A 21,282-nucleotide genomic window follows, 5' to 3' on the forward strand; every position below is an offset into this window, starting at 1 on the left:
AATAGGTGAAGTTGTGTTTCGCCACATTAAGTATTGCTTCAGCACAGGAACTCGGGTTTAAGATTCAGAGGGTGATAAATGGGGAACGAAGCAAATTCCTGCCCATGGGTCCCAAAATAAGTTCAGTCCACGATGCCAGTAAGGAGGCGACATGTTATCAGTCTCCACGTTAAGCTGAAGTCACCAGCTGCTCATGGTGGCTGCATATTTAACAGACAGATATGAGAGTGGTATCAATCTTTTTTCTTTTTTTTTCGAAAAGCATTTTCACACCTGACGGTCCGAACCGAGCTTTTTTGTTTTTGTTAGCTCGGAAACATTTGATTGGACTTCACGTCGCAACTTTTACTCTGACGTTGTTGTTGTTGTTTCATTTAATGCGCTTGGAAGACTTCTTAGTTTTGAAAGGAGAAAAATTAATGAACAGACTACTTCTCAGTTTCTTCTTTTTCCATTTTTAATGAGTGATGATACGGTTGCCTCGGTGTCCATTAATTTGTCCAGAAAGTGTTTTCACACACTGCAAACGAACCGTGGTTCTGTTTGATCCGGACTGAAACCACCTCATTTTGCACCTGAAGCTAAAACAAAAGTTCCTCAAAGAAAATGTCTGGCATCTTTCAATCTGGGACTTGTTCCTATTATTGTGTCCCTTTCTGAACATGTTCCAGCCTCCTCGAGCTTTTCCAAGTACTTTTTAGATACTTAATTTGCTTGTGTCAGTGTTCAATCAAAAGTAAACAGAAATGAATGGATGGATTAGCTATAGTAGCAAACATGGGGATGTTTTAAATTGCGGCTAAATGTTGCTGAGCCTGCACTTCTTGCCTGCTGCGACAATAACATGATCAGCAATAAATAAATAATTCTATATATTATTTATTATAATAATGTAGCGTGATGTCAATTTAATTCGTGAGGATTAAATATTGCTCTTGTTATTAGAAGGGGCACCAGTCCAATATTGGACAAATTATCAATTCAAAATCAATATAAAATCAGTCAATCATAACCTAAATCAGAATTCTCATATCGGAACTCAAATTCTTTGATATATTCAGAAAAATACCACCATGACACAGTTGGGTCTAATTAAAAAGGATTTATTATATAACTTCTCATAGTAAATTCGCCACCCTGAAGAAATGAACCGGCCTCCTTTGTGACGAGTCTTGAACACGAGCCGGAGACGGGTCCAGATGGTGTCGCTCAGACGTCCGGTCAATGGAAGTCGAATAACGGGGGTTTCCTCCCGTTCTCTGCTTCCAATCCGTTTGTCTGGCTACGATGCTGGCCCAAAGATCCCGTGGTGTACGTCACGTCTCAGATAGAGAGATGAAGGAGAAGAGTGAGAGAGAGAGGGGTGAAGTAGGGCGGAGAAGAGTGAGAGAGAGGGGTGAGAGACATCGAGGAGTCGAGAGAGAGAGAGAGAGAGTGTCCCCTTGTGGCAGAAGTTTGGGTTTTTATGAGTTAAAAGGGTAATAAGAAGGCCGGCTCCATCATCGGCTACAAACTGGACAGCCTGGAAAAGGTGGTGGAGAGGAGGACGCTGAACAAACTATTATCCATATTGGATAATCCTGTCCACCCTCTCCACCTGCTGCAGGGACAGAGGAGGACGTTCTCCAAAAGACTCCTCCAGCTCCGCTGTCACAAGGACAGATACAGGAGATCATTCTTGATACAGGAGATCATTCCTGATACAGGAGATCATTCCTGATACAGGAGATCATTCCAGATACAGAAGATCATTCCTGATACAGGAGATCGTTCCAGATACAGGAGATCATTCCAGATCCAGGAGATCATTCCTGATACGGGAGATCATTCCAGATACAGGAGATCATTCCAGATACAGGAGATCATTCCAGATCCAGGAGATCATTCCAGATACAGGAGATCATTCCAGATACGGGAGATCATTCCTGATACGGGAGATCATTCCTGATACCGGAGATCATTCCAGATACAGGAGATCATTCCTGATACCGGAGATCATTCCTGATACGGGAGATCATTCCAGATACAGGAGATCATTCCAGATACGGGAGATCATTCCTGATACGGGAGATCATTCCTGATACAGGAGATCATTCCTGATACAGGAGATCATTCCAGATCCAGGAGATCATTCCAGATACAGGAGATCATTCCAGATACAGGAGATCATTCCAGATACAGGAGATCATTCCTGATACAGGAGATCATTCCAGATCCAGGAGATCGTTCCAGATACAGGAGATCATTCCAGATACAGGAGATCATTCCAGATACGGGAGATCATTCCAGATACAGGAGATCATTCCAGATCCGGGAGATCATTCCAGATCCAGGAGATCATTCCAGATACAGGAGATCATTCCAGATCCAGGAGATCATTCCAGATACAGGAGATCATTCCAGATACGGGAGATCATTCCTGATACGGGAGATCATTCCTGATACCGGAGATCATTCCAGATACAGGAGATCATTCCTGATACCGGAGATCATTCCTGATACGGGAGATCATTCCAGATACAGGAGATCATTCCAGATACGGGAGATCATTCCTGATACGGGAGATCATTCCTGATACAGGAGATCATTCCTGATACGGGAGATCATTCCTGATACAGGAGATCATTCCTGATACAGGAGATCACTCCTGATACAGGAGATCATTCCTGATACAGGAGATCATTCCTGATACAGGAGATCATTCCTGCCGACCGCAATAAGACTGTACAATAACTCACCTCTGGCAAAATCCATCACATAACAATAACACTGTTGTCTGTGTTTCTTGGTTGTTTGTATATAATATATATAGATATATACTGTACTGTATATACTGTGCATTTTATATCTAATTTTTTTTTACTGCTATTTTATTGCTTTTTATTATTCTATTATTATCTTATTGCTTCCTGTATGCTGCTGTAGCGAAAAAAAAATTCCCCTTGGGGATGAATAAAGTAACTACCTACCTAATAACGAAGGGCCAGAGCAATTTAACAAAAGTTCACATGTTACAGGGATGTTGGGGTGAAGTCAGCTTGAATGGGAGATAACGGGGGAGCAGATGTGGTTCTGGCACTTCAAAGCGGGTTCGCTACAATAACGATTATTTTGATAATCTAATATAAATAATCCTAAAAACTGAGTTGTTGGTAGAAATCTCATCGAGGTTGCAGCATTGGTCACGTTTCGTAATTTCAAAACGCAAGAGATGGTTTTGGGAAGCAGCGAAAATGAGTTGAATAATTTAGATAAAAAGTTGTTTGGGTTACATCTGTACTGTGTTGCAATATGATAATATTCCTCACACACACACACACACAAGCTTTACTTTTAGGACTTGTGTGAAAATCTGATGACATTTTATGTCACGTTTATGCAGGGTTATAGAAAATTATAAACTATAACTTGTGATAGAATCAGATTTATTTCAGCATAAATTGTTTATTTCAGTGTGTGAGAAGCTGTAACGCTCCGCTTCATCACAATGCCGGTATTGGCAGCCCTCATAACTGTCTTGATTCACGGTTGAGATCGTTATCTGCATGTTGGTACAGCTCCACAGAGACAATACGGTACACAAGTTCAACATGATTGTCATATACCCACCCCTGAAGACAGATATCGTTCAATGAAATGACTCAGGAAACACAGGAAGCCCTTTTAAGGAAGTGGAAATAAAGAGCGTAAGTAGATTCTGAGGAAAAAAGAATTGCGCAATCACTTCCAAAGAATCCTTCGCAACTGAACTGTGAATGTATAAAAAGGGGGTGCAGTACAATGGGACTTCACTCCTGCATGCTCAGACAGCTGGAAGAGTTCACATCACTGCAAGCCTCAGGAAGTCTTTTGCTTGTGCTTCACTCCTTGAGTTCTTCCATTTAAGATGGGGATGAATTGTGCAACCCAGTGCTTCCTTCTCCTGGCCTGCGTGGTCGTTTGCACTTCAGAAAGTAAGTCTGAATTTATTGTGTTATGGAAAGCTTTTGTGCCCGTATGTTTGTTTTGATAACGTATCTGCATAGCCAACCCGGTGTTGAGGCAAAGCGTGAAATGGACACGCCGGTCCACGGCAGCTAAACGTGAGATAGCGATTGGGCTGTCTAGACGTGAAAGTGACACGTTTCGTAAGCATGAAACTTGCACACACGTGAATGTCATGCGACGTGGGATCATGTAACCAAGGTCCCACAACAGACATGTTCAGACCAAGTACAAAGGACGTTTTTTCTTTTTCTTTTCTGGAACTTGATTCCAGGAGGTGACATGTTTCTTGAGTTGTTGTTTTTTTCTAACTCCAACCACACATTTTTGCTAAAAGTTTAATTTCCCTGTAAATCACATGGCTCTGAGCATCCATTAAGGTTTAGTTTTCATCCACTGCAGGAAAACGTGCAAGTTTTCAACCCGAAGCGCGACAATCTCCGTCTGATATCTTTGAAACGTGAGAGATGCGACTGCTATTTCTAAATTATGCCGTCACCTTTTTACAGATGGCATCGGCTGCAGGTGTGTAAAAGTGAGCAGGTCCGTGAATGTGACCGCCATCGCTGATGTCAAGGAGTACCGTCCTCGTCCGTACTGCAGCAAGCACGAAGTCATGTAAGTGACTGCAGCAACATGCAAATGAAGAAATAAATTAAAAAAAAATCCTCAGTCATAAACAAGCAATGATTAGAAGGCTGTGTTACATTAAGGTTTTCTCTTTCTCCTGCAGTGTCATCCTGAAAGATAAGAGCACACGGTGTCTTTCCCCTGGAACCAGATTAGCCAACGCAATCCTGAAAACCATAAAAAGGTAAGTCAAGACTGAAGGTGCAGATTCATTCACCTTCGTTCAACGCAGCACGGGCCAATCAGAGAAGAGAGCGGTAGACAAACAATAAAGCGCATGGGAAATGCATTCAACCTCCATGTGTTCACTTTGACATTCATGCATTTTCTCACGCGGCAAAATACTGTTTGCTATTGAGCAGCGGTTCTCAACTGATGGGGCAGGGACCCCTGATGGGTCACACAATTAATCTGAATGGTCATTAAATTATTAAAAGAATAATAACCATTAAAAAAAAAATATATATATATATATTTCTGCCTCATAAAGTTTATTCTATTTTATCTTATCTTATTTATCTTATCTTATTTTATCATATATTTGCCTGCGTTTAAGTGAACTGAGAGAATATTCGGCTTGTTCAAGGCTCTTTAATGTAAGAAAAGGAAAACTGTCATTCTTTGGAGGTGACCGGCCATTAAGGGTTGGAAATCAAAGCTTATGTTCAGCATATTTTGAGAGTCTTATAACTGTGGGTTCAAAATAGTTGACCATGGTATGTTTTTCTTCGCAGGAACATGGTGGTGAATGCTGCTAAGTTGAAAACAAGCGGCCCCAAAACAATGACGACATCAGCCCCGGTGACGGTCACAGAACTACCACCATCATCATCATCATCATCATCATCATCATCATCATCATCATCATCATCATCATCATCATAGACAGCTGCTTTTTTTTGTCTACCTGTGTAAAAATAATGAACTCATTAACCAGAAAGAGAAACGCAGCTTCCAGCATCAGAGTAAGTTTGGTGCAAAATATAAAACTGATAGCAGGATGAATAAAAATGTGACGGAATCCTTCCTTGATATGTGATCATAATGTGAAGTAAATTGCTGCATCAAATGATGCGGAGTATGAGAAGTGTTTATTGTGCAACTAGTGTGGCTGAAAATATTTTTTAAATAATTTTGTATCTATGTGAATGTGTATATCTGCCATGCTTTTTTTTATATTGTTTTTGCCAATTATAGTGTACAACACTGCCCTCTGATGCTGTTGAGCACGTATAAATAAATTTAAAAAAATTTGTTTAAAGCAGCCACTGAAATTTTCATTTCATTTTCTCCCAAATCCAACCTCTAAGTGGCAGTATTGTTATTTGTATTTTCTACATACTTTTTTTTTTAACACTTCTATGTATTCTGTTCTCAAATTATATAACATTTTCCAACATGTACTACTACTACACACTGACCTGTAAACAGGTGTTGGTTCGTATGGTCCAATAATCAAAACACTGACTGTTTACAGACACCAACTTGTACACAGGCAGTGTTAAAACAAAAAGACAAGAGGCAGAATCAAACCAACGCGAGTGTATTTAAAATTGTATTTAAAATATATTTAAAGTAACGTATGTAAGTTCAGTAACAGAATGTTTGAAGTAACGTTACTTTCGTGACGTACATAAAGAAACTTTCATCAGTAACAACTCAACCCAAAACCTGCATCTTCCTCTAAACCGACCTGAACCGAGTACTTTTGGTGCCTGAACTTTACCAACTGTGTCGCTGTGTCACAACGTTAACCTTGTCTTTATGATTGTTACCATGACGATGGAGGTTCTCGTACCGTCCGACAGCTGTTAATGTTGTAACGGCCTCCTGAACTAGTGGACCACTAATAAGCCCGTTTATTTGGGGGTCACGGGTGTGATGATAGCTGAGAACACGCCGACCACTCGTCCGGTCGCCACAACGACAGTCACACTTTCTGTCTTTACTCTTCTTCTCTTTCTTTTGTCTTACAAGAAGAAGAAAAGTGACGACTCTGTCAACACAGCTAAAACCTGCACTGACTTCCACCCCAGCATCGCTCCATCCATGTCCTTTACTCTGGCCCGTAAGCAACATGCAGAAGTTAGTCACACTCTGACTCCTCACAAAAGAGATAAATTAGAAGAGATTCTACAAATATACAAAATACTTTTTATTTACTCGATTTAATAACATCAGCAACAGTATTTGAGGACTTTGAAGTGCTGTCCTCCATCACCGAACAGTTCAGGACAGAGCCAAATGGAAACTTTTGAAATCCACAAATCCCTTTGCCTTTGGGATTATGGTAGTTACATTTACTTATTAATCCGGTACTTTATTAAACCACCATGGAAAATATACAGTATTATGTTCTTTTGATTGGAAAAGTCCCCTCGAGTTTGTTCACAGTTTTGCCGAGTCATCTTGTACGACATCACTTCACTTCTCGCAGTCATGCGGACTCGAGGCATTTACCACATTCATGACCCGAACGTCTCATAAGAACATGTGCCTGTAATCATAAGGAAGAAATATTTCTCAAGTCCAAACTGGAAAAGATATCAGCTTTTTTTGCCAAGGTGAATTGTGGGTTATTTTTTTTGGCTGCTTATTTGTTCATTTTTGTATTTAATCTCTCTAACAGATTTAATAATATTTAGGTTCAGATTCAGGTGGATATTCAGTCAAATAACTATTAACTGTATAAAATTTCTGTTTGAAATTTCTATTTGAAAATGTTGTTAAACAACAAAACTATAAACGACAAGTACGTTTCTAATATTTGGCCCGCAGCTAATCGAAAAACATGTCAAACAAAACAAATTCATCCCAAAACAACCTTTTTTTTCCTCCCGCAAAACATCCCAACTTTACAACTCAACATCAGACACACACATTACACAAGTTGTGTTCCTCCGCCTCAAATACATCACAAAATATTTAGCTCTATAACTGCTTAATGCTCAACTTTGATCACTATAGCGAGCCGCTGACTGTGGTTGTCTGCCCCTCTTAGCCAAGAACGATAATGATTAAAGTGATTAATGTGAACCAACGGTTTTGGGAACTGCCGTTGTGAGTTCAGATTTTATCCTTCACCATATTGCTCGTTTAGAGCCAGATCTGACTCGATCTGATTGGGAACCCGACGACGCTTTTTGCTTTTTGAGCCCTAATATCTAATTGATGAAGGGATTTGTACATCGTGGGGTTCCGTTGAGACGACACACTGAGCCACCACGTTTGGTCTCTGGTTTCTTTTATTTCGTAATTCACTCCTTCACGACTGGGGACGGCGCTCTCCTGTTCAGTCTCCGAGCATCCAGGTTCTGGGCTGTCCCCCCCCCCCTCACCAAGTCCTGCTTATTTATATAAGAGCAGACCCAATTTTCCCTGATACAGAACAGCTGTGTTAATTATCCTCCTCCTGGCACCGTTCCCTGAACCACTCCTCCCACTCTCCCCTGCAGCTGAGCTAAACCACACCCCGCCACCACAGGATTATTCTCAGATGGACCAAAAGAAAATTAATAAGAAGGAATGACTTTAGTTAACAACACTATAATGACTAGTGGAAAAAAGGTATTGACTTTGTATCTCATGAGTGAAGTTCAATGGGAGTCTATGGAGTCGGAGCCTTTTTGGAGCCTCGGTGGTATTGCAGTTTGAGGCACTTCTGCACTTGGCCTAATTTTTCAGACCCGGAAGCTACGTCCACTTTTAATATACAGTCTACGGGCCCGGATACCAAAACAATGAGCTGAAAGATGCTAAAATATTCCACAGAGCTCGTGTAACTGGAGGGTTGTTGTGAGGTTTCCTGTCTATGAGAGTGACACTTTTTAACATCACACAGTGACGTAAAAACATCGATTCAATATCCCACAAATAAAAGAAGGGTTGAACGAAGACACATGCAGACCTCAAACTAAAAGAAAATGAGAAAATAAGGAAAACTTTGTAAGAAAGAAACAACCTGTTTCACATAGTAACTGTATTGTCTAGAAAAAGGTCAGAAATGGGTAAATACTCAGATTGTGTACAGAACTGCAACTCATGATCACTTCATAATTTTTCCTCTTTCAGATTCAGACGTGGGGGAAAACCAAGAGTTGAATCCGTCTGCAGAGCTGCGACGTAGCAGAAAAGAAACGTCGCCATCCAGACAGACGTGCTGCTTCTGTGTGACTCGTTTCTGTGGCTGCTGACCGCGAACACGCCGTCTCTTCACCTTGACATGGACTTCTCGTCGCTCCCTGAACTCACCGTCCCATGACTGCCTTCTGCTGCACATGTGAAAACACCAAAGTGAAACACACACACACACACTCTGGTTTTTTTTTTTTTTTTGTGTGTGTGTCAACTATCCAACAGACAAAGAACACATGATCACTGTGTATAAATACTGCTGTGTAAGATTTTGTTGTCAACCGTCACAACAGAAATTCTTCTGTGTTGGAGAAGTGACAGATCATCAGCCACCTAAAACAACATGAAGCTCCTCGTCTTGCTGACCTTCGGGACTCTTCTGGTCCTCATCCACGGTAAGAGACACACCAGATGGAGGGTTTTTCATGTGACTAATCATTCATGTTAGTCTCACTGTGATATTTGAAATGACAGCTTCGATGTGGGTCGTTAGACGAGCTATTAAAACCCAGATTAAGTAGGTTTGTTTGTTTGTTTGTTTGTTTGTTTGTTTGTTTGTTTGGGTGAACCAGTCGGTGGTGTTTGTTTTTGTGAGAATCTGAAAGCAGGAATGAACCATTTGAACTTTATTGTTTCTTCTGGAGGGACAGAAACAAGGCAAGTTTTTTTTATGTTCAACAACAAAGTAACTAAAAAAAAAAGACACCCAGACAAAATGTAAAAGCAATATAAGACTAAAATTCATTGAAAGGGGTTAAATAGGAAAATAAAATGATAAAAAGAGTGAAAGTTACCATGCAGTGTAAGAAAGGATTAATTATTTCATTTAACAAAAAGCCAAACAAATGTCCTCGGTCTTAATTTAAAGGGACTGAGAGTTGCAGCAGACTTGCAGTTTCTGGATGTTTCTTTCAGATATGTGAAGCATAACTTGAATCCATGTTTAGTTTTAGAGTGAGGACAGACAGCTGATCTGTCTCAGAGAACCTAAAGGGTCCGGACGGCTCATGAATTTGGGGGCAGTGCAGCTGCTTTATGAGCTCACAGCAATATTTTAAAATGAGTTCTTCAAAAGTAATACAATCCAATTTGTAAATGTCTCCGTAGTGCACATACAGATCAGCAGGCAAATATGATGCAAAGCTTCTTTCCTCATTTTGAGATTAATGTGTTTTGGACAGAAAAATCTAATTAACTAAACTCTAAAAAAAATAAATCTCAGTGACTATAGACACACCATCCTCGATGACGTGATCATTTAACAACAAAATGAAAAATCTGTTTGCAGAGACTGAAACTTTCAAATCAAAGCTAATGAAATATTTCTGCTGCATTACATTAAAGTAACTAGAACTACTCCAAAAAAAATAGATGCAAGCGAATCCAAATCAGTTTTGATATGGTTGTAAAATAAAATGGAAACCAGTGGCTGCTTGAACAGGAAATAAATGTTTCTGTTACTTGTAGTTGAATGTGCACAGAATAGTAGAGATTTGATTGGTTCATTATTGACAAAAAAAACCCAGATATGGATAAGTTTAAACAGAATTTTCTTGACATAAAAGTGCCTTTGGAGACCAAATAATGGATCCACTGACGGGCCAAAGGAATTAAAATGATGCAGAAGTGACCTTCCAAACCTCATCAACCGCTGGCGGTTTAAAAATGTATTACTGCCTCTCTCCCCAACTTTTCAATCTTGGGTAAGAAAGGAGAACAGCTTTTCATCAGCATGACTCAGACTTTTTAAGCTTTATTAAACGGGAAGTTTACTGGAGGACAAAAAAATCAGAAGTGTGTCACAACAAGAGGGCTGCTGGTTGTGATGAAACGTGCTGTTAGAAAGTGAAGTTGTCAGCAATTTAATCTGCAGCTGTGACTCACATCATCACGAAGAAGGCAGCAGAAGATAAAAACCTGCATTTGTACAGGATGATTTATGGCAAATATGACATTCAAATTAAGCAAATTCTTCTCATGCATGACTGATATTGTGTTTGCTGCAACATCTGTTGCACGAACTGTAAACATATGCATGTTCTGACCTTTCTTACGTAAACAACAGATACAAAAATAAAAACTCGTCTACAAGTGCACGACGTAATTTAGGAACTCTTCCCCTGAGTTGTGTGTGTTTTCTGTGTTTCTGTTCACGACAGGAATGCCGCCCATCAGCCGCGACTACAACACGCACTGCCGCTGCCTGCAGGTGGAGTCCCGGATCATCCCGCCGGACAGCCTGCGGAGCATCAAGCTCGTCCCCACGGGGCCGCACTGCCCGGAGATAGAAGTCATGTAAGTGGAGTCACACCGGCAGATTATTAACATCATAAGAAGGGCTGCAGCTAACACATTTTTCAATTTGTGGGAAAATAATATGAATAAAACAATTCAAATGATTGGTGGCTTGTCACCTATTTAGGAAGTGAGGTTGTTCTTGAACTCATGACTTTTTGTGGTAATCTTCTGGATCAGAGCTGGACTGGCGAGCGGGGAGAAGGTGTGCCTGAATCCTCGGTCTTCCTGGGTGAAGAAGCTGATCCACTTTGTTCTGGAGAAACAACTGAATCATCAGGGAGGAGCACTTAACAAGAAACAGGCATAAACATGGACTTTCAATTCCAAAAAAAAAACCACACTGCAACGAGCCACAAGGTTTCACTAACAGGGAACAATATTTAACTTTAGATATACGTTTTTGTATTATTTCAGCTTCTTCTTCCTTTTTGTTTCAGAATTGCATTTCTACTGAATGATAATATTTTATACACATGACCCAAATACTGTCGATTATGGAAAAATATTTGTTAAAGCAGTGTGTGTAGATAATCACCTGTAATGTCAGAGTGCTGGAAGACGTGTGTGAGCATGGATTATTTAACTGAGTTTGTTAGGTAGGTAGGTAGGTAGGTATATACTTTATTAATCCCCGAGGGGAAATGTTTTTTTTTTTTTTTTTAAAGTGGTATGATTGTGTGGAAAGATTGATTGTATGAACTTTTGAAAGCAGATGTTGTCGCCTACTCGCACTAAATATGAAGTAAATAAGTCTTTTTGGTGAATTTTCCTCAGCAGCAGCAAAAAAAAAGAAGGTCAACACTTGTTTAAGAAGGAAAACTAGCGACTGAAAAATCTAATGTGAGGCTTTAAAAAAAGAAAATCAGGCGTTTGTTTAAAAAGTATCATGTGTTTTTGCATTAAATATTGCACCTGTGTGCTGATGTGAATCCTGTTGTTGTGTTTGGCCACCGTGTTGAACAGTGTTGTCGGAGATACATCAAACTAGGAAAAACTAAAAACTAGGCTAACTAAAACCGTTGTCCACCGAAGTCTTTGTTCCCGACCACTGAGTGTTTTTTTTAAATTGTGTTTATTGAACGCCAGCAGCTTTCGGCATCTTTTTTTTTTAACGCTGCACTCGTTCCTGCCACCAGCCGTCCAATCACAGTGAAGGAGGGGCGGGACAACCCCCGACCCTGGTCGCTGATTGGCCCGCCCTTCAGAATTCATGAAAGCTCTTACAGTTCATTATTAACGAGGACATGAATGTGTGTACCAAAATCTAATAGGAGTCCATTAATTACATGTTGATTTGATTTTTGATTTGATTTATTTAACAAAATCCAAAAATTCTGTGCAGTGCAGGGAGCAGCAAAAAAAACAACACTGGGCTTATTCGAATCCTCCAGATGATAATGTTAAAAGTTTACAGTTAAATAAAATACAAACTTTACATGCAGAAATAATATTGCTACATAAAAATAAAGGAAACAAATAACAACAAAATACAGTCTACAACAATCACAGCAAAAACAATAAAGTCAATATAAAACCAAAAATATTTTGATTTTGATGTTTAACTCCAAAACCACAAATGTCGGAATTGAAAAAGTTTGACCAACGTCAACAGAAATGTCCGTAAAACATTGATATCCTGATATTTGATATACATTTTAGTATAATTAAATTTCCCTCCATGGACGGACACTGACATCATTAACAAAACATGTAACACATGCCAAAGCCCACCATCAAAGGTTATCGGTCACATTATTTTCAATAAACAAACTTTCAGCCATAGCCTTCATCACAACCATTTCACAAGCTTGACCAAATATTTAGCATTTCACCCGGTGCCCTGTTGCTCTGGAAATCCTAATATCTGAACTGCTGGAGATTTCTACACAGCTACACAAATACTGAGATTTTCAGCAATCAGTTTGATGCAAATGGGTTGTGTCAAAATAACAGCACTGAACTATTTCAAGAGCTAAACTACTCTCCCGGTTCGTTTATTACTTGGACCGCAGTGCAAATATTATTATTTCAAATTTCACATGCTTTATAATTTAAAACACCCGTTAGGACTTTTATAAATGATTTAATGAATGTTCAAATGTACATAAAAACCATAAAACACAACAGAAACAGTAGTAAATCCATCCATTGTGAATACATAACATAAAACTGCCACTAATACAGCCTGGATTTCAGTGACTATAAACTATGAACACGGTCAGTCGGGGCTGTTAGAGCACCAAAAGTGTTGACTTTTCCTACGCTAATCTGGGAGAACTTTAAACATTCTGTCTGACGAGGCTGAGAAGAGATTTTTTTCAAAGGATTTGGACAGTGAGATGCAGTTCTCTTCCAAAATATTTCTGAAATTGCACAATAACCTTCTTACCGCTTATCTCACGAGCGAGGAGCTATAGTTCTGCAGAAGTAGAGTGTGTTTATAATGTTGTGGACAAACTGATAAAATCACAAACTGTAGATGTGGGAGGGGAGACGCAGAACAAAAGACGAAGTGTCTTCCTAACAAACTGCATGGACCTTGCCAAAACAAGACCACCGGGAGATTGTAAACAAATGTTCTTCAGTGTGGTTTGTATCATTTTCCTGAAGAAAAGAGATTTTATAAGAAATCCAGCGTTTTGGTTTCAGTGTAAAAACTATAAATATTAAAGATCAGACTTAAACAACAAGTGTTTCTGTTAAATCAGAGTCTCCCAACGTCCCCTCAGGAGGAGCTTCTTTACAAACAGTGGCATTTAAAGGAGAACTTTAAACCTCTCGCCGAGTCCGTGTCGCAGGAAGCGCTGGTAAATCACCCGGTGCGACGACGTAACCCTTCCCCGGAGGGAACCACGTCCGCAGGGCTTCTGTCCAGCTGCCGGTGTCGCAGAAAGTCACCAAGATGTCGAACACTGCGGACGGAGAGACGCTGCGTGAAACCAACAGAGGTTAGACACATCTTCGAATCTGACCGCCAGATGACAAATGTGCTGCTTGCCTTGGTTGACTGCCAGAATCTTGGAGTGGAAATTTTTTACGTTGTTTCTCTTCACCATGTACTCGTCCACGGGGAGTCTCGCCGTGCGGACGCTCAGCTCTCTGGCTCTCGACAAGCTCAACTTCTGCAGGGGAAGAGAGAAAAAGAAAACATCAACACGACCGCCGGTACAGTTTGCATTTACAATGCATCCGGAAAGTATTCACAGCACTTCACTTTTTACACATTTTGTTATGTTACAGCTTTATTCCAAAATGGATTAAATTCATTTTTTTCCCTCAAAATTCTACACACAATATCCCATAATGACAAAGTGAAAATAGTTTGTTTAAAATTTTTGCAACTCTATTAAAAATAAAGAATGAAAATATAACACGTACATAAGTATTCACAGCCTTTGCTCAATACTTTGTTGAAGCACCTTTGGCAGCAATTACAGCCTCAAGTCTTTTTGAGGATGATGCTATAAGCTTGGCTCCTATTCTTGGGCAGTTTCTCCCGTTCTTCTTTGCAGGACCTCTCAAGCTCCATCAGGTTGGATGGGGAGCGTCGGTGCTCAGCCATTTTCAGATCTCTCCAGAGATGTTCAATCAGGTTCAAGTCTGGGCTCTGCCTGGGCCTCTCAAAGACATTCACAGAGTTGTCCCGAAGCCATTCCTTTGTTATCTTGGCTGTGTGCTTCGGGTCGCTGTCCTGTTGGAAGATGAACCTTCGCCCCAGTCTGAGGTCCAGAGCGCTCTGGAGAAGGTTTTCATCAAGGATGTCTCTGTACATCGCTGCATTCATCTTTCCCTCCATCCTGACTAGTCTCCCAGTTCCTGCTGCTGAAAAACATCCCCACAGCATGATGCTGCCACCACCATGCTTCACCGTAGAGATGGTATTGGCCAGGTGATGAGCGGTGCCTGGTTTCCTCCAGACATGACGCTTGGCATTCAGGCCAAAGAGTTCAATCTTTGTTTCATCAGACCAGAGAATTTAGTTTCTCCTGGTCTGACAGTCCTTCAGGTGCCTTTTGGTAAACTCCAGGTGGGCTGTCATGAGCCTTTTACTGAGGAGTGTCTTCCGTCTGGCCACTCTACCATACAGGCCTGCTTGGTGGAGTGCTGCAGAGATGGTTGTCCTTCTGGAAGGTTCTCCTCTCTTCACAGAGCAACGCTGGAGCTCTGTCAGAGTGACCATCGGGTTCTTGGTCACCTCCCTGACTAAGGCCCTTACCCCCTGATCGCTCAGTTTGGCCGGGCGGCCGACTCTAGGAAGAGTCCTGGTGGTTCCAAACTTCTTCCATTTACAGATGATGGAGGTCACTGTGCTCATTGGGACCTTCAATGCTGCAGAAATGTTTCTGTACCCTTCTCCAGATCTGTGCCTCGATACAATCCTGTCTCGGCGGTCTACAGACAATTCCTTGGACTTCATGGCTTGGTTTGTGCTCTGACATGTCAACTGTGGGACCTTATATAGACGGCGTGTGTCTTTCCAAATCATGTCCAATCAACTGAATTTACCAAGTGGACTCCAATCAAGTTTTAGAAACATCTCAAGGATGATCAGTGGAAACAGGATGCACCTGAGCTCAATTTTGAGTGTTATGGTAAAGGCTGTGAATACTTATGTACATGTGATTTTTTATGTTTTTGATTTTTAATATATTTGCAAAAATTTAAAAAAAATGTATTTCATGTTGTCATTATGGGGTATTGTGTGTAGAATTTTGAGGGAAAAAATGAATTTAATCCATTTCGGAATAAGGCTGTAATATAACAAAATGTGTAAAAAGTGAAGCGCTGTGAATACTTTCCGGATGCACTGTATTTTATGAATATTTCCCGGCACGCATCAATAGAGTTTGTACTGTTTGGATCGATGTCGTCGCAAAAAATGAGAACAGCTGAGTTTCATTTAACTTTCTGCAACATGATGTGGACTGTGTTGACAGGTCATCATTGTAAATGAGAATTGGTTCTCAATTGATTTTACCTGGTTAAATAAAGGTCATATATAACAGAAAGTCAAAAAAAAAAAAGTAAAGTCGGCAGTCTGAATGTCACAACAGTACTAACGCTGATTATTGTCCAGCTTGAATTCAAAGTTGGAGTTGAAACATTTTAGAAATCTGAGGCACTCAAGAAGGTGATTAATTAAATCAGACTTTAATCAATCTCGGCCGTTTTCAACTCAAACAGTTCGATCCCCAAACTGAAGGGCACCAGAGGTGGGTGTGGTCGTCACCACTCTCACATCTCACGTCAGAGCAGCGCTTCTCCACGCTCACGGTTTTTTGATGGAATTAAAAGTTCTTCAATATAACTTGGATTAGGATTGAAATGTTCCGATTTTTTTTAAAGCACGACCACCAAAACAATTCGGCAGCGCGTCGATCACAACTGAAAAATGTTCCCAGAACCTCAAACGGACGCGACGTGTCCGTGTCGTCCAGCTATCATCTGTTTAAGTACCTTCTGGATGCTCTCGTCCACGAGACCGCCGAGGACGTACACTTTGTCGGCGTCTACCGTCTCCAAAGCTGGTGGGGGGGGAATGGACTCAATTATCATCAGACGAATGAAAAATACGTATATTTTTTTTGCAGGCTCTCATAAATCTTACTTTATCTTTGTTTTTAGTGTAAGTGAGGCATTTTAAAATACGTTACTTTGTGAACTGTTATACAGGTAGGAGCTGCTCTACAAGTAATAGTGGTGATGAAGTGGTCAAACGGCGCCCTCTGCTGGCCAAAAGGTGCATTTTTTTTTTTTTTTTTTTTTTTAAACAACAAACATCCAAACATATCTGAGTAATTCATCCCAACAGAAGAGCTCAGCTACTGTACACAGAGACCAGTGATTCAAACATGCACTTAAATTGAATCCTTTAAACCTTCTTCAGCATCTGGAGTGAGGTAGACGACAGTTTCTGGAGGGAAAAGGTCCAGACAGCTTTCCTCTGTTATTTCCATCTGGAAGAAGCCGACAGGGAAAGAAAAAAGAAAAGGGAATCAGCGTGTTTGTGAAAATGTGGACGTGAGACAAGCAGTAATAAACTTCTAGCTGTCCATTAATCAGTGAGTGTCAAAATTAAATTAAATTGTCTGTGGCTGTTTTATTTTGGAGGATAAAACACTTAAAATACTCGTCGGCGGGTTTAACGTCAAAACTTTTGAGTAAAAACCTCCTGAGAGATTTTCTGCTTGAACTCTTCTGTAGGTTGTTGTCTGTTTTTACTGAAACAATATTTCCATCTCTCTCTTGTGTGTCTGTGAATTTGACAACAACGGTGACTTCGACAACAATCACCGTGTAGTTGAGGAAGCCGTCGTTCATTCGTACGCACTCTCTGTGGAGACGGCCGTCCTCCGTCAGGTCCGTGAGGAACAGGTGAAATGGGTGCGTCGCCTTCTTGTTGGACCCGTACAGCCGCCTCAGCTGAGCGGCCAGTCGGCTGATCTCCTGAAACACACGCCGGCTGAATGAACGCTATAAGAAGCAGTTTAAAACAACGCGTCTGTAGTTTTGAGGATCCGTTCGTGCGCCACCGACCTTGTCAGACATGCGGTCCGTCATGCTGAGGTCGACGCACAGTTTGTTCCCGATGGACCGAGCCTCCGCCAGACGCTCTCTGGTGATCGCCTTCAGGACCCGTTTGGTGAACTGAGGCCGGTCTGTGCTGCCACCTGCATGAAAACAAACACACACAAAAGAAAGAAAAAGATTTGATTGTTTACCCGAAGCAACCAAAATGCGTTGGTTCTCGGTAACAGGACTCACGGTGGAGCTTCCTCCGCTGCTTCTCTTCCTTCCTCCGCTGCTTCTCTTCCTTCCTCTTGCTCTTCTTCGCAGCCAGACGCTTCTCCCAGTGTTGCTGCTTCCTCAGCACGTTCCTCTGTGGCAGGAAAACACATCAAATTACTACGAGCAGCAGAAAACCCTCAAAAGGTCTGCAGCTGTTCAGGCCGCAGCGTTAATTAAAAAAAAGAAGAAGTGAGATACATGAAGAGAAAATGAATTCATTATGAATCTTTAGTGGAATAAAACTCATTCTGTTGTGAAGTGTCTTGTTTAGATTTCCAGCTTGTTGATGGTAGATTTGTGTTAATCATGTTTGACAGGATTTAAAACGTTTTTTTTAATTCAGCACAACTGGTCAAAAAAACGTCTGAAATCACGGAAAGTAACGAAACAATACAAAAAATAACCATGTTTTCATTGTGATTCAAATTTCTCAAATGAACCTGCTTCGACCTTCAGATTGTCATATTATTATAAAGACTGTTTTCTGGCTGCTCATCAAACCTGACCAGCATAAACTAATTAAATAGAATAACAAATTAAACAACAACAACAGCGCATTTGTTGAGAAAGTCAGAGACAATCACGATGTCGACCGACTCAATACTCTCTAGAGATAAACACAAACATGTGCGTCGAGGCCTCGTTTTACTGCGTCGCGCTGAAAGCGTCATAAATAAACCGACCGAGTACGACTCGTCGTCTCTGCCCGCTCTGACGTCACCATCATCGGTCTCCACGTTAATGTGGAGCAGATCCATCACCTCCGAGACGCCGTTCAGCTGCCCTTCATCTTCCATCTCAGTCTGATGCTCCTCTTTCTGTCCACGGACTCCGGATACATCACCTGGGAAGAAAACAACAACAACAACAACAACAACAACACGTTATTTCCTCCTGTAACTTCCCAACACGCCTACGTTTGTGGGTTCAGCACCGAAATCCGACTCTAACGACCCGGTCGGTAGTCAAGTAATGGCGAAACCCACTAAATGAGACATTAAAAACAACTTGTTTAAGTGCAGGCAGAAGAAAACAACGTGCCTGAGCTTAAAGGGGATTTCGCTTCCCGAATTGTATGAGCGGCGCGTGCGAATGACGTCACCGTAAACAAAGTGGAAAGGGCGGTAGAAATAAGATGAATTGATTTACATTAATTTATGAACAGAGTTGTTATTTGGTTCAGGCGGCCAAAAATAGCTTCTTGGGTATTTTTTTATTGTTTTTTTTTTGCACCGTTTTAGTAATGTTAAAAACTAACTTGGATCACAAGCAGAGTAATAGCTGCAGTTCCACCAACGAGCCAGAAGAGGGCGGTATAAGTGAAGCAGTGAACGAGGACGTGGATCATCTCATTAATGAGTGACACCAACTTACTAAAATAATAATAATAATAATAACATTTGCTGAATTAAGTAAAAATACTTCCCACACGTATTGTCGCACACGTTAAGGTAGGAACATTTGTATAATCCCGTTTCGAGTCGGAAGTTACAAAACTGGCGCACATTGGGGGCTGCAACTATCTAGCTCTTCTTAACATAAAACGAATAATTACGCGTGTTTTCTTCGGTGGCATTAGTTTTATCTCAAGTTATTTTACAACGCGTCACACCACCAGTAAGCCAAAGCCTGCGTGGTGAGGATTGTTCAAGAACTCCACTCTAAATAGACTGATTACACCGCTGTTGTTGTTAGCATCTGAGGCTAACACGTTGCCATGCAGCACCGAGCAACCAATGAGAGACGCAGAGGGAGTGAACAATTCCGTCGCACAGCATTGTGGGTATTCAAAATAAAGCTCGATTTTAGATAGTTTTTACATACAATAGAGGCTTAATTTTCTTTTTAAAGCTGCCACCACGTGGCTGTGTTATGCGTGTAAACACAAGTCACTTTTTCTGTGTCTCAAAACGTTGTTATTTTTAACCGACGCGACAACGCGCTTGTCGGGCACCGCGACAGAGAACATCAGGGTCGTCGTCCAAGTAGGTGGGGAGAAGCGTCACCACGTCAAGACTATACTTTCAGGGATCGTTTCTATAGTTACCGACTTGAGAAACGTGTTTCTAACTCGTGTGGTCTCGCTCACCACGATGATGAGTTGGTGATGCTCCTCCTCGAGCGCGAAGCGGGCGGAGAGACGTGATTCACTTCAAGCGCTCTCCGCCTTTGATGACCGTTCACTGTCTCCTCCGGGGCGATGAGGGGCGGAGCATGATCAGAGTGGTCGCGCGGAATCTGTCAAACATCAACTTAAAGAGTCAACCCCCACGTGTGTGTCGACGCGAGTGACGTCATGACACTTTGGTAAAGGATGACGTGTGGTAATTGTTTAACTGGGTAATTTTCGCACGTGGATGAAACGTAAACAAACGGATGTCAAAGAATGATTTAAGAACAGTTTAAGATGAAGAGCTTTTTATATTCGAGTTCAAACAATTCAAAGTAGACACGAGGACTTTATATCTGGTCCATATCTAATTAAAAATATATATATTATTAAAGATGAAAACAGTATCCAGACTATATACACCAACAACTTTCACGTATTTTTTTATTGTACAATATGAATTATTATTTATATTTGCAGTAAGATTGTGATGATTTAAAAATCAAGAGCTTTTCTTTAACAAAATAACTACCTGGAATCATGTAATCACTTCCTATAATAATTAACACACGGCAGTTTTGCAATGTTTTTTTTAAATTTTTGTATGTGAACTAAGTATTATTATAATAATACATTATAATTAGAGTATCTCTATAATTTGTTAATGTTTTTACTTGTGTAGATTCTCTGAATACGTCTTCCATCACTATAACTGGGGCCGCAAATAACGATTATGTCCATTTATTGATTAATCTATCGTTTATTTATAAGGTTTTTAGATGCCTATTGTTACCGAGGTGTTTGTTTTTTGTTGTTTTTTTAAGCAGGAAGTAATAACGAGAGCATTTTCCCATCACAACACAAGAGAGGGTGATTTTCTGCAGGGATTATTTCCAGCAGTACGAGAAACGGTATATTTCCGCGTGTTTTGTTGGTTTGTCTGGCGAGTTTTGAGTCCAAAGGGAGGCGTTTTTCTTTTCTCTCCACCTGCCAAAAAAAAACAACCGCCGCGACAAATTCCTCTCTGCTGGCCTGGAGAAACACTCAAACGGATTTTGTTTTAATTTAAAAAAAAGAAAAAGAAAGAAACAGCAGCAGTGGCTTTCTTCCTCCTCTCCCTTTGAGGAGCCGGGGCATTGAACCGCTCACTGCCCCGTGACAGTGATTGACGTGAGAAGGTTGGAGGGGGTGAGGGGGGGGGGAGGCTCCGTCCCGGTTCTGGAGACGCGGTTCGAGCCCGCATGGTGAAACCTCATCCAGACGCAGCGGAGGAACGGGAGAGATTTGGATCAGCTGCTTTTAAAGATTTCAGACCTTTTGGAGTTAAAAAAAAAAAA

General features: G+C 40.9%; 3 protein-coding genes and 1 non-coding gene across 7 annotated transcripts; 3 read left to right on the forward strand and 1 right to left on the reverse strand.

Moving 5' to 3' along the window:
• The first annotated feature begins 3,805 nt into the window (after positions 1-3,805).
• Positions 3,806-5,701, forward strand: LOC138630471 (C-X-C motif chemokine 11-6-like). Its single transcript, XM_069714851.1, has 4 exons — positions 3,806-3,953; positions 4,494-4,602; positions 4,718-4,798; positions 5,349-5,701. The coding sequence occupies exons 1-4, from the start codon at positions 3,887-3,889 to the stop codon at positions 5,497-5,499; spliced, it is 408 nt and encodes a 135-aa protein (XP_069570952.1). The 5' UTR covers positions 3,806-3,886; the 3' UTR covers positions 5,500-5,701.
• A 3,269-nt stretch (positions 5,702-8,970) lies between these two features.
• LOC138630472 (interleukin-8-like) lies at positions 8,971-11,798 on the forward strand. Its single transcript, XM_069714852.1, has 3 exons — positions 8,971-9,143; positions 10,908-11,043; positions 11,224-11,798. Exons 1-3 carry the CDS (start codon positions 9,092-9,094, stop codon positions 11,351-11,353), a joined length of 318 nt encoding a protein of 105 aa, XP_069570953.1. The 5' UTR covers positions 8,971-9,091; the 3' UTR covers positions 11,354-11,798.
• A 546-nt stretch (positions 11,799-12,344) lies between these two features.
• On the reverse strand, positions 12,345-20,066 carry trmt10b (tRNA methyltransferase 10B). Of its 4 annotated transcripts, none has more exons than XM_069714849.1 (9): positions 19,925-20,066; positions 18,519-18,679; positions 17,812-17,926; positions 17,584-17,717; positions 17,378-17,509; positions 16,925-17,003; positions 16,504-16,571; positions 14,045-14,168; positions 12,345-13,958 (listed from the first exon to the last, which is right to left on the reverse strand). In XM_069714849.1, the coding sequence occupies exons 2-9, from the start codon at positions 18,630-18,632 to the stop codon at positions 13,816-13,818; spliced, it is 909 nt and encodes a 302-aa protein (XP_069570950.1). In that variant the 5' UTR covers positions 18,633-18,679; positions 19,925-20,066; the 3' UTR covers positions 12,345-13,815. The 4 variants fall into 4 exon arrangements, with proteins under 4 accessions (XP_069570950.1, XP_069570951.1, XP_069570948.1 ...); XM_069714850.1 differs by having other exon boundaries at positions 17,341-17,493; positions 18,597-18,679; positions 19,925-20,065; XM_069714847.1 differs by having other exon boundaries at positions 17,341-17,493; positions 19,925-20,065.
• LOC138630475 (small nucleolar RNA U3) lies at positions 19,848-20,063 on the forward strand. Its single transcript, XR_011311645.1, has one exon. It is a non-coding gene; the product is annotated as a small nucleolar RNA U3 (small nucleolar RNA).
• Positions 20,067-21,282: the final 1,216 nt, after the last annotated feature.

This window comes from Brachyistius frenatus, unplaced genomic scaffold (assembly GCF_029030835.1).
Source record: "Brachyistius frenatus isolate BFR_SWC_R1_liver_20210118 unplaced genomic scaffold, ASM2903083v1 Contig_135, whole genome shotgun sequence".
Taxonomy (NCBI): Eukaryota; Metazoa; Chordata; class Actinopteri; family Embiotocidae; genus Brachyistius; species Brachyistius frenatus.

Coding starts and splice junctions, on each gene's coding strand:
- LOC138630471 (XM_069714851.1), top strand. CDS start 3,887: ATGGGGATGAATTGTGCAACCCAGTGCTTCCTTCTCCTGGCCTGCGTG. Junction 3,954..4,493: donor GGTCGTTTGCACTTCAGAAA/GTAAGTCTGAAT, acceptor ACCTTTTTACAG/ATGGCATCGGCTGCAGGTGT. Junction 4,799..5,348: donor ATCCTGAAAACCATAAAAAG/GTAAGTCAAGAC, acceptor TTTTCTTCGCAG/GAACATGGTGGTGAATGCTG.
- LOC138630472 (XM_069714852.1), top strand. CDS start 9,092: ATGAAGCTCCTCGTCTTGCTGACCTTCGGGACTCTTCTGGTCCTCATC. Junction 9,144..10,907: donor TCTTCTGGTCCTCATCCACG/GTAAGAGACACA, acceptor TGTTCACGACAG/GAATGCCGCCCATCAGCCGC. Junction 11,044..11,223: donor TGCCCGGAGATAGAAGTCAT/GTAAGTGGAGTC, acceptor CTTCTGGATCAG/AGCTGGACTGGCGAGCGGGG.
- trmt10b (XM_069714847.1), bottom strand. CDS start 18,632: ATGGAAGATGAAGGGCAGCTGAACGGCGTCTCGGAGGTGATGGATCTG. Junction 17,718..17,811: donor GCAGCGGAGGAAGCTCCACC/GTGAGTCCTGTT, acceptor GTTTTCATGCAG/GTGGCAGCACAGACCGGCCT. Junction 17,494..17,583: donor CGGACCGCATGTCTGACAAG/GTCGGTGGCGCA, acceptor CGTGTGTTTCAG/GAGATCAGCCGACTGGCCGC.